We start from the raw sequence: 13,148 nt of genomic DNA, 5'->3' as shown, positions 1-13,148 counted from the left end.
AGTTAACCTTTCTGCAAAATATGAGTAATAATATTTATCTACCTTATAAACAGCATCTATGTATGTAAGTAACAAACTCTCTTTTTGGGAAAATTGAAGTGCTTATTCTGTGATCAAAGCCTTGTTGTCCCTGAACAGCATCATATTGCATTGTCTGGAGATAATGGTAGTCTTACTGATTTAGTAGTTGTACTTGGCCAAAATTTATCCTGCAAGTATTAACAGTTACTTTCAGTTGTCAATTCTCATTACTCAGCTGGAATTCAATAGATAAAATTGATATGGTGAAAACATGCTGTAGCATGTCATTTTTATCCGTCCATAAACAGAACTAGAGCTGAAAACGATGACAAGCTGAAGCAAATGGGGATTTATTTCATTACAGAGCTTCTTTGAATAAATAAAAAACGTATATGAGGTTTTAGTTTTCCAAAAATTAGTTTTTTCATGCTCCTTAAAATTATACTATTAAATAGTTTGGCAAGAGGGATTGGTTTTGTGTTCTAATGAATGCCATGACCAATAAAAGCCAGTTTCTCATGAGATTAGGAGAATATATTTAGATTAAAGCTCTGGTTCATTTACTTGTTTTGTAGTGAATTTCTAGTAATTTCTTCAAAGAAAAGCTAGAAAACAGATCTGTGCATAACCAGATACCATTGTTTACTGGAGCCTTTAGAAAATCTAAACCTGTTCCTCTGAGGCAGGATCTCATGTTCACCTAGAATGGTAAATGCCAGAGGGGGTTTGGTGTGTGACAGGGAGAGAACAGAGCAACAAGGCCAACCTACACCACCTGGGTTATCCAGACTGAGACACCACCTTAATTCCTGCTTCTTTTCGATGTCTCTTTTTGCAAAATAAAGGATTATTTTCCTGCCCTTAAGAAAATGAGGGATGTCCAGAATTAGGAGTAGGTCAAATTGTAGATTGAACTACTGAGTTACCTGAATTTGGTCCTTGGAAAATCTACTACAACAAGAAATCCTGTTAAGTACACGTACTCAGAGCTTTGAATTATTGACTTACAGTACAGCCTTATGTGTGAGAATGTTTCAGATAAACCTTTAAACTTATCTGCCTGCATTTATTTGGTTATATGATTTGAAAGATAAGCTCATGGAAAGGCCATGCACAATCCTTCTGTTGTGATGTCTCAGAGCACCGTCTGTAACAAATACCACCAGTGGACCAAGGCTGCCTATGAAATGATGTTAGATATCAATCATGCTTAGGCATGATCCTGACACCATGTTTTTAGCCTTGGTAGGAAGATTATGATCTTGAGTCCATCTATAATGTTGCACTGACTCATGCATAGTTCCTGTTAAATGCACCTGAAGAGATCAGAAGTTTTCTGTTCTCCGTTCTATATGAGTTTGCTATTGATTCTGTGTTAATATCCTGGTCAATGAACTTCTGTGGCTGAGCAGCAAACACCGAACAAATTCAGTGTCCCTTATTAACTAGTTGGTCAGAACTGTAGAGATACCTTAGAATAAGGTATGCATTCAGGAATGGAGATTTCTAATTCACAGCTAAAAGATCTTTCTCTCGCTTCCCATACGATTGAATGAACAAACACACATACTGTTTACTGTATTGCTGCTTTTCAGCATCTGAGAGGACTGCATACAGATATGCTAGGTAAAACAAGGTGAGGGAAAAAATCAGAAGACATGCTGCAGTCTAGTGCTGTAGGAGTAGAACAGGTTGAATTGTATCCTAGAGTATTCAGAGCAACACCTATGCACTTACAGCAGCCTCAGAGCATAGGGGGTTTAAATGGGCAGCAGCAGGGTACCTACCCCTTCAGAAGACTGATGCCTGCTGAATCCCTAGGAAGGGGCAGATGCTTCTCTCTCCAGAAAGTCCAAAACTTGTGCTGAAGAGTGTGAGATGGAAGGAAGACTTCTTTTGTAGTTCTCTCCTTCTGCCTTCTAAATTAGCAGTTGGTGCATGTTTATTAAGTGCTTTACAGTTCTTGTTTTAAGAGTACATTATACCAGTGCTATAGACTTCATGAGATAAGTACAAAGTGTATTTTTAAAAAAAATCAGATCTGCATACGTTTCTGTGCATTTAGCAGATATGCATCTGTGCTGTCAGCAGGTGTAATCGGAAGCTGTCTTGATTGCTCTTCATGCCTAATTAAATAGTTTGTAATTATAATGGTGAAAATATGGTTTTCTAAAACACTGAAATTCTGTTTACCTAAAAGCTTAGTAGATCCTTAAACCACCTCTCTCCACAGCCACCAGAGAAATAGTGGAATGGAAAAAAATGCACCTTGTAAAATTTTTTTCTCCTTTCTTCAACCTATAGGAAAAGTCAGCTAGTCTTTTGATAAGAACATATGGAGATACTGATTACGTTTTTAATATATGCCAAACAGTATAAACACAATTCCACTGAGTTACAGTGTTGAACCAAGGCTGGGAGGTTTGCACATTATGCATCAAAAAGTTACTTTGTCACATTAGCATAGTGGCTGATGTCAAATTTTTCTCTCTGATCTTCCACCGCTGCTTCTTCCCCACTCTTCTTCTATGCATTAAAACCCTTTTTCATCCTTCATGCTCCCAACAAGCACTGACTCACTGTTCTCCATTAGCATTCCCAGATAAGTCAAAGCACATCTCCTTTTTTGAAACTGTTCACTTTGGAATGCTGTTAATGCTATCTACTTGAACGCAAAGCCAGTCCTGATTCTTCTTTCATGTTTTAACTCCAACTTACTCTTCTTTTCCTTTCCTCTCCCTGAGCTCCTGGAATACATGTTTCTTCTTACTCACTGCTCTCCAGCCCACTAACTCTTCAACTCTTGCTTCTTTCTTGTCTTTTCACAAGCTAAAACGTAGATCTCCCAAGTCTGTGATGCTTTAGAAAACTTCCTTTTCACAGCAAGTCCTTCTTCCCACTTCCTTCTTAACCACAGTGTCCCTAAGAGAAGTTGAGGGAGCGCTTGAATTTCCATTTTTCTGCTATTGTCCAGACCTTCCTCTCCCTTCTCAATCATTTTTGAAAAGCTAGAGGATCAGAATGAAAAAAAGTAGTCTGTATATCCTGATTTATCCTGTGCAACACATGATAGCTCCAGCAGAATGATAAGCTATATGTAGTGTATATGGTATTGCTGATACTTGTCCAGGTGAAAGGTAGAATACATCCAGACTAGCATCGTGAACACAGTTGAGCCTTAGCGTTTATTGTTGTCAGAGTTTATGCTAATGTTTATGGTTCTAATGTTGTTTTTTTTATTAATATATTTAGCAACTAGATATATTAATTCTGTCTAATTAGTATATCTGGTGTTCCATATTGTTGTCTTTTTCCTTAGGTATACCTCATCTTCCCTTTGCAAAATATCCTAAATTTACACTGTGGTTTTTCTCTTACATTGTAGCTCCCCCACAGTTTGTGGTGAGACCACGAGATCAGATTGTAGCCCAGGGTCGAACGGTGACTTTTCCTTGTGAAACTAAAGGAAATCCCCAGCCAGCTGTTTTTTGGCAAAAAGAAGGAAGCCAGGTAAGATATAAGCACGCTATGAGTCTTTCAAGCCTTTCTAAAAAGTTATACATAGATAATTTTTTAAGAAATATAGCTATAATAATTTTCATTCTTATAATCTTTCAAAAGAATTTGTCTTTAAAATGGCTACTGTCTTCTACCAACATTTTGTTGCTGTTGTTTTTTTTAATATTAGCATTGTGAAGAGCACAAAGTCCATTTAAGTTGGTGAAATTCATGGTAGGTACTGTGCAAAGATATAAAAAGCAATAGTATGTATCCTAAAGGCTTCATTCTAAAGCACCCAACAAACAGGTGGGTGAGACAAACATAGCAAATAAAGAGGTATGACTCAATTTTTAAGTAATCAGAGCCACTAATTACAATTCACAACTTGTCTAGACATGATCAAGTGGATACATAGCTAGCAAACTGATTTGCATTGGCATATTCTCACAGTACGTTCAGATATGGTTTCAAATACTCAACTTCTTTCTTCAGTATAATTATCTAAGGATATTTCTGAATCTGTTTCTGGAAATATTTTCCTGAATCCTTACCTCCATTTTGTGAAAGCAAAATTTCTGATGTTGCCAACAGGGTTGCAGTCAATGAATACTAACTTTCATAGCTTAATGTTTGAATGTAACATATTTTTTGCTGCCTTTGCTGCACTGGCAGTACAAAAGTAAAGCATCCTCACGTTTAATGTGCAGTTAGTATGTTAACTATGAACATTGTAAACTATGTGCCAGATTGTCCTTTTTTACCTGAGGAGAGATTGGAAGGGACAGATGGATGTCCAAGGACAGTGCCTTCTGCAACTTTGTGATGGGGGCTGTCGTGGCAACATCTGACTGTGTAGCTATAGCGTGTGACCTTTTCTATTAGATCTGTAAGTCTTTCCAAAGTCCTGTGCTGCTTTTTCCCATACAGTGTGGTGTGGGTTAACTTAAGTATCCACCTTGCGCTGTGCAGTGCATATATGCCTCTAACCTGGAGGCAATATGTAACTGCTCCAAGTGTGAGGTATGAACCTATCTCACATATCTCCAACTTTGAAGCACCTGTTTGTTTCAACTTTTCACAAGGTCAGATAACTGGCCAGAATGATAACACCAAAGCTAACAGCATTTGATGCTTTGTTGCATTTAAATTTTTCAAAGATGCAACGGTTTTACTTTATGAGTGTAAACTCATTTGAGTATAAGCTTAGTCTTCAGTGTGTTTCTTTCAGCTCTTATTTACAGAACTTTAGATCTAACCTCCATGGGTCACATTCTGGAAAAGCACAGTATTGTATGTTTCAACAATGTGAACATTTTTCCAAGGGGAAAGTAAAATATCATCTTGAATTTTTAATGGGAATTACTGATGTGCTAGCAAACATTTCGACACACTTTCTTGTAGAGCATTTTAATAACATGGTAATGTTTATGTAAAGTGAGCTTATAGTGTCACACTTGAATCTAATAAAGTGGACATCCATCATGCTGTAATAAAGAGAAGAACTTCTAATTAAAGTAGAACATCATTTGCAGGATTAAAGTCATTTAGTGTAATTGAAGAGTGTTAATACTCTATTTTATCCTCTTCCATTGGTATCACTTCAAGGGTAAAAACATTTTAAGGTTAAAATGCATCTTGTGTCTTTAATTGAATGTTATTACCTACTGATTGTACCACGTTGAAGCTGTTTAATTGCAAACCTGGAAAATTAATTACCATATTGCGAACCAGATCCCAAGGGTTAGAAAGTCCTTTTTTGACAAATAAATGCAACATAAAAATTGATAGCTACATGGTTTATAGTCAAACCTTGAAACATAACTCAATGTGATTCATTATAACCCTTATGTTAATCTTAATAGAGCATTATTTAAGTGTTAGCATCAGGTTAGTGTTACCTTATCAATATAAAACTTGCCAGATTTTGCAGTGAGATGCCAAAGAATAGGTGAGTTTAAGTTTCTTCATTAAAATCTGGAAGATGGCATTTTGGCCGCATTAAACATTGTCCACTGAAAATGCTTCACTTTTCACCTTTACGTGCTTATTTGCAAGTCTTTGCCTGGATTTACAATGCTTACTTCTGCTTTTACTCAAGGAACTGTTTGCAGCACCACTGTTAACACTTAGAGTAATGTTATGTAGTCATGTTAGCCCACTACAGTAATTGCAGGGCATTTTTCATTCTGAATCTGTTTCTTGACACTATGTTTCTGAGCACAACCATCTTGAAAGGAGGCAAAATCTTCCTTCCAGTGTAATTTCTTCTGTCTTGTGCATAAACAGCTGGTCCTTCTTGTTTGGTAGCATGTTCCCCACGATCTAACAGCCCTTCACCAATAAAATACACCAGGACAGGCCATCTGTAAGCTTTAAACTCTCTGGATTAAATTGAGATAAATACAGAAAAACGTCTGGATTTAAACCCAAGATGACTCTTGTTCTGCTGTTTGCAACCCAGCATGCCCGGATGAGTAAACCAGCAGCTAATTAAACCCATTGAGATTGTAAAAGCGTTAAAATAGTGGACTGTGCTGTAACTTCGGACAAATGGGAACCCATATTTACCTGATCCTTGAAAGGAAGATTCATGAGACTAATCAGCTCCTACTGAAGTGCAGAATAGTCTCTGGGATGTGATACCTGTGATACTCAGAAGAAAACATTCTCAAGAACAGACAAGCCTGAAGATAAAAAGAAGGCTAGTCTTACATTTTTAATGAAGGAGATTTGGGATCTTTTTCTTCTTGAGAGTTAGGAGCTTGACCCTACACTATCTTTTGTGTTGTTTCCTTTTACTATTTGTATAATGAGTGAAAAAGGAAGTGAAGCTCTGCTGTATCAAAATTATCTGTTTTCTCATAAAATTTACTTTTTGTACTCCTTCATTCAGTAGGTCTTTGTGCCAAGCACAGGTTATTATTCAAGTTTCAAGACAGTTTAGAAAACCGGGCAACTTTTTTGAAACCCTTTTACCCCTGTAGCCTGAAATTGGTTCAGAATTTTCACACTTTTTTTTTTCCCTAGTTTAATCTGACATTTACTGGGTGGATGTTGTTTTTTGAGGAAAAAGTCTTATGAAAAATTTCTCAGAGCATTGAAATGGAAAGGGGGAAAAGGGAGAGACTCATCATACAGTAACAAGTAGCCTATTAAGTTAATACAATTATAAAGATACTTGGAGTGTGAGATCTGATTTTGAAAATCTCTCTCTTTTTAAAGCCAAAATCAGAGAGAAATATGTAAGTTTTACTTTAAAGCAGAATTTTTTGAAATCCAAGTTTTTTGCTTGCCAGTTCCAAATATTTTTTTGTAAAACATTGAGGTCTACTGCAGCTGAAGCAGATATGCAGAAAATTCATTTAATATCCTACTCTATACTTTTAGGGTTTCCTTTTTAGCCCATAAAGAGAAGCTTAAAAGTTAGTAGGGAGTCATGATCAGAATACACAGCAGAGGTACAGAGCCACTGTAGTGACTGAAAGCTTATTATGGCATGGTAACAGTGTTCTGGGATATTCCTGACACAACAATTGTGTATTTTATACAGCAGGCTTGTTGAGTTGATATTGAAGTCAGAGCCTATGTGCCTGGAATTTGTCAATTCATATTACTGTTTTGTCTTCTCTGTTTTTGTCTCTGTCTCATCAGGCAATACTATCAACATTTCTACATACATTGCTTCCCTTTTCTCTATTTTGCATCAAGAGCTGCTGTAGACAGTTTAACTTTTTCCTTGGAAACACAGACCTCGCCATAAAAACCTTTTCAGTCCTTTTCTGTATTATTGATTCATTCAGTCCTTCATCATATTCAATGACTGCTACATCCATTTTAGTTATTGTTATTGACAGCTCTCTTCCCCAGTCCAGCCCGAAGGCAAAAGTTAATCTCCCTGTTCTGTGCTAACTGGTGTCTTATCCTAGATAACATATATATATATATTATATTTTTTATGATTTCCACATCTGATACATGCCCTTCTTCTTCACCCTCAGGACTCCACGCGGTTTTCCTGCTTTGGTATATCTCAGTTTGAATTTCCTTTTACATCTCCTTTAAACTCTCTCATCCTCTGCCAGCTTCTCCTACCTTATGATCTGTTTTGCATCTTCCCAGCTTTACTTCTGTGTCATGCTCTTACTTTCTACTTTGCCCAGAACATATTCACTGCCAAACAATTGCCCTTTGCTCCCCTAAGTCTTCAGAAATTAATTATTTTTGCTAGTTTTATAATGTTTACTGTAGTATTATATTCTCCTGGCTTGACAGCCAACTAAGTATATTATTAAAATTATTAATTCAGAATGATTATAAATGTATAACAAATACAGAGCACTCAAGTGTGATTGTAGGAAAAATTCTCTTTGCCTAAATGCCCAGTTAGAACATACCATTGCATGTTGTGAAAGGGCTGTTTCTAATTTGAACTGTAAAGCTGGAAAAGCTAGCTCTGTATATTCGTAATTTCATAACCATCCACACTTGCTTTTTCTTTTGATTGATGTAAAGAGATTTTAAGGAAAATCATGTCTTTAGCTGAGAAAAAAAGTGATGCTGTTGTGTTTTGAATTGATGTGAGATGACTTGTCTTTGCAGAATCTGCTCTTCCCAAACCAGCCTCTCCAACCCAACAGTAGATACTCAGTATCACCAACTGGAGACCTCACCATTACCAACATTCAGCGGTCTGATGCAGGCTACTACATTTGTCAAGCACTGACGGTTGCTGGAAGCATTTTAGCAAAGGCTCAGCTGGAGGTTACTGATGGTGAGCTATAGAAATGCCTTTTTTTTTTTACTTCTGACAGAAATATTTTAAAAGTTGCGTAAAAACAAGCATGCAAGATCACTTAATTCATGGAAGTAAATAGTTGAGTTTCTTCAGAACATACTGCAAGGATCTCTGCGCAGTTCTCTACAGCATCGAAGTGACTGAAGTCTAGTTTGCATTTTGTATGCAGACCTTGATGATCCAAACAAAAGACAAAACAACTTAGAATAGGGTTCGTAAGAAGGGAAGCTGCGTAGTTCACTGGAGCTAAAGTAGGACTGCAGAAAGATTGTGAGGAATGAATAGTTTTATGACTACAATAATGAGTTGGGGTGCAAAAATAAACAAGTCTAAATACCTGTCTCAGTCCCAGCCTTCAGTATCATATTAGGCAAATTTTTTGGAGATGTCCTTAGTTCAATTTAAATCAACACAGTTGCCTTGAATTTACTGGAGCACTGTTAATTTAAAACAGCCTTTTAGTTTACATGTGAAAAAGGCACAAAGATACTTCACTTCCTCAGAGGTGTGTTCTAAGAATTTCTCAGTATGGTTAGGTGTGTGAAGAGCTATTTAAATATGTTGGCAGAGAAGACTTGGCAAGAAAGGAAAAGCACTACATGATCTGACACTTTCAATTTCTGAATTTTGAACTTGAACGTTATTGTGCCTTGAAGTTTACCTTATTCTGTGTACAAACATCAATCCTTTGCATATGTCAGAAATCCTGTTGATACCCCTCTTCATCTTATTGTGGCTAGAAGGCAGTTTGCACCCTTTAATGTTAGTAAAGACAAGAGAATTCCTCACGCTAGGAGACGATGGCATTCCCCTGCATCATTATTCCTTGTCTTAACTGAATCATTAAATACCTCCTGACAGACTTTGATGAATTTTTGCCATTAAAACTGTTGTTATATGCAGAGGTCTACTTTTACGGTTCCCTTAGAGACCTGCCTGCGCCATGAAAGTTTGAAAAGATGTCTAATTCTGAATAATCTGACTTTTCAGAAGAGCATATTCATCACAAATGACAGGTAGAGAGGTTCAGGCACATGTTATAGAGGTCTGAACATTAATTTGATGCCTTTTCTTTGTTTTCCAAAAGCTGTCTATATTTTTATGACAAGGGGAGATAATTTCTGCTTTATCCTTGCATCTTTACAAGCATATTGCTTTTTGCTAAAGCAGTTTCTGGAGACTAAAGGCTAACCTTCACTCTGCAATCTCTTTAAGTCCTTTCTGTCATGATCTATGACAAAATCATGCATTTCCATTCAATTCAAATTTAAATGTAGATTAAAAGGTCATTTAAAATTAATGGAAAGGCAGTATTTTTTAATATCTGTCCATAGCACTGCCTGATTCAGTGCCATGAGTGTGATTGGAATAAATAGAACACACAAACATTGGCTAGAAGGGCATTGAGCTGTTAATGGTTGCACCTGCTGATGCTGTACAGATTTACTGCAACATGGGCCGAGAGGATCAAATCAGGTTCAAGGATATCAGTGATGAAAATTCTTCCTTTTGACAGCCAAGACCTGTGGTCCATCTGTATCTCTTTCTTGTATGAGATTAAAAAAATAATCCTGCTTGACCTCTTTGGAAGTTTTATTAGTTTACTTAAAAAGTCAACAGTAAGCTCGTAATGGTGTCCATGCTAAAATGCAGGCTTAATCACAATTAGTTCTGATTAAATGTGACATGCTTTCTCCATTGCTGAGCTCTGCTGCTGAAGGAATACAAGGCCACTGTTCTTCAAACATTTCCCAGAACCTACTGTCAGCGTGATTGTTACAAAATAATGGAAGGTTGCTTTGTAGAAATACCATTTCATCCTTAAGTCAAAGGGCAGGTGAGGTCAGGAGAAAAGTGCCAAAACAACATTGTGAAACTGAGATTATATAAATGAATGTACCATTAGACCACAGATATTTTTTTAATTGCTTTCAGTTAGGAAGTTAACCATAAATGTTTAACTAATCTGTTTTAGTTGATGCTGAGCATAAGTTATGGGAGCTAAAGATTTTTATCAGTAGGGAAATGTAATGATTTTAAAAATATGATAAAAGATAAACACTGTGCATGCTAGCTATACACTTAAGCATTAGGGTCCCAATTTTTGGCTGGGGATTCCAGTTTTACTTCATAGCCCAGAATTTTTCTGTTTGGTTAATGATTTAATAATAGTGGCGAACCATCTTTTCCATTTTGAACACATTTTTGTTTGATCCACGGTAATTTAGATCCAATTGAAGTTCCAATACAGAATGAAAACATATGTCATGTGCAGAAAAACAAGTGCATAATTATACCATATATAGCAGTGTTTCAGTTGTTACATTTTTGCACTTACAAGTCTTTACTGGAAATATTTTTAACTCAAGTGTTCACATGAGAAGAGATTACTAGCTGTGATGAAATGTGCTGAGTTGAGTGATAATTTTGCTGATTATGGACGGTGCTAAGAGCCCTCAGTGTATTTGAAATTCAAATCTTGTATTTTCTTGAAAGGCTATAATATGATCCACTATCTAATGCACATCTGGAAAAGCAATATCATTTGAAAAATTGAGAAAATCTTAGCACTCCTTTCAAACTCAAAAGTGAATATGCAGATTGGAGTCTTGAAATGACAGATCATGCAATTAAAGCAAATGCTTCTATCGAACTATGTATGTATTCATGATACGAATAATGTACATTTTTTAATTTATTCTATAGATTTATCCATCATGCACAGAATATTTTGAAGAAAATTTCAATTTCTGCTAACCTATCTTTATTTATATTTACAATATTTACATTTATTAATAGAAAATTTGTCCACTGCATGCTCAGTGGTAGGATCTGCTTATAGTTTACCCAACAGCTGCTGTTTGGGATGAGTATTGGATGCAGGATCAAGCTTAACATCCTGCAATAGATTTCTCTGACAACATAAGAATGAAATGTTTTAGGATACTCAATTAATTAAACGGATCGTGTTTATGGGTATTTGAATGAAAGCAAAAGGCTGGAACTGTCAGGAAAATTCATAACATGTTTAAAAAAAAAAAAAAAAAAGGATTTGGCAGCATACCACAACAGCTTCTTATCCAATTATTTGGAATAGAAATTTAAAGCATTTTTCCCAGCCTCCTATGCAATTTTTTAACTATAGGTCTATTGAATATACTGGGGTATGTTTCTTAAATCCTCTTGAAAGAGAATAGAAATGAGTGATAACTATCTCTCACAGTTCTCACATCTGCAAATCTGGCCACCTTCATTCCTACCTCTGATTAAATGTATATTAAATATTTTATAGCGAATGTGGTAGTTCCAAACAGCCTTCTGTGAAGCTTCTGCAAAAAAAGATGGAGGAAGGGATGGTCTCTGCTTTCCCACCTCTCAGGAGAGCACTCTGCCCTAACATAGTAGTGTTCATCATAAGAATTTTGTGAGTTCGGTCTCATTTTCCTTTGTCATTCTCTGTTTTTAATTTCCTTTTGTAATTTGACCAAATTCCACCTAAATTTAAACATAATTTTAGTTGATCCAAATTGCACTTGTAGGGAGCACCCTATTCATTAGCAAGTAAAATCTCCTTTCATACTCTGCTCAAAATTTAAGCTTCATTTCATCACAAAAGGAATCTGGTATTTTTTAAATTGCCAGAATATGTGAATATATGCCTGCTGGAATATAGTTTCAAAATTGTTTTTTGTTGTTGTTGTTCTTTGTTGTTGTTGTTGTTGTTTTTGAATGAAATTAATGTTGAGGTTAATTCAAGTTTTTTTGCGAATATGATTTTGTCATATGAAATGTTTTGTGGCATGGATATAAATGCTTCATAGTAGAAGAAAAATGTAAAATAAAAAAAAAGTGTAAAAGAAACTAACAACCCCCCCTACCCTTTTGTGGACATTTTTCATTATTTTTTTGTTCTTAAGAATGCTTATCACAATATCTTTCTAAACCTCTGAGTTCTGTGTCCTTACTGTGGATGACACCTATGCAGTAGGAATGCAAGCGCATATACACACATTTTAGAGAAGATTTACAAGTCAGACTTGTGAAGACAATATAGTCATTCACAGATCAGTGGAAACCCTAAGTGTTCATTTAACCTTTAGCCTTAGTGTCATGGAAACCTGTAGTGGTCTTTCACCCATGACACCCTTGAAAATGAAGATTCCTTCTGGCCAGGAGACTTTCAATTACATTATTGATCAAAGCTATTTAAAGGATTATGAGCTCCTCATTTGAGCTGTAAAAAAAAAAATAATAATTACATGCCAAAGAAAAATATCTGTAATGCTCTAGGTTTTGAAAATGCATACGTTGCTACACATATGAAAGGCAATTAGATGCAGGAAATAACAACTGAAAAGTTAGAAAAATAAGGTGGGCTTTTTCCTTAATTTTTTACTAGCTGGGAAACTGGGAGTTTCTGTTCTTCACTAAATTAAAATTTTAATTTGAACACTACCAGCATACCTAGAGCTTGAGTATACATAAACTGAGATGGACTTTTGTTTCACAAAGTGACTGAACTGTGTGGTCGTAAGGAACCTTAATGAGATCAAAACTTGTACATCAAGATGAAAATGCATTTTTTTCATGTAAGATAGTATTTTCTGTCCTGTCTCTAATGTCATCTGGTAACATTTCAGAATTTTCAAAATAGCTTCCAAGTTCTTGGGCTAATAAAAATCTGAATTGGCATTATATTTTCGGTTTCAACTCCGTCAAATGTGATAAACTCACACTCCAAGTCTTGCTAATTCCTATAATTCAATCCATTGTATCTTTAAAAAAAAATTAAAAGGTAGGTAGTTTTTTTGTGGCATTAGAATTTCAGAAC

General features: G+C 35.8%; 1 protein-coding gene across 9 annotated transcripts in view; it reads left to right on the top strand.

The window, feature by feature from the left end:
• The window catches only part of ROBO2 (roundabout guidance receptor 2), a 461,596-nt gene that overhangs the window by 350,291 nt on the left and 98,157 nt on the right, over positions 1 to 13,148 (top strand). For all 9 annotated transcript variants that reach the window (XM_021403192.1, XM_021403137.1, XM_021403173.1 and 6 more), the window contains 2 exons: positions 3,407 to 3,531; positions 8,122 to 8,293. In XM_021403192.1, coding sequence (XP_021258867.1) covers positions 3,407 to 3,531; positions 8,122 to 8,293 — 297 coding nt within the window. The remainder of the gene's footprint in view (positions 1 to 3,406; positions 3,532 to 8,121; positions 8,294 to 13,148) is intronic.

Source organism: Numida meleagris, chromosome 1 (genome assembly GCF_002078875.1).
Source record: "Numida meleagris isolate 19003 breed g44 Domestic line chromosome 1, NumMel1.0, whole genome shotgun sequence".
NCBI classification, from domain to species: domain Eukaryota; kingdom Metazoa; phylum Chordata; class Aves; order Galliformes; family Numididae; genus Numida; species Numida meleagris.
Note: the sequence above shows the minus strand (reverse complement) of the source record. Positions and strands in the feature narration are given on the sequence as shown.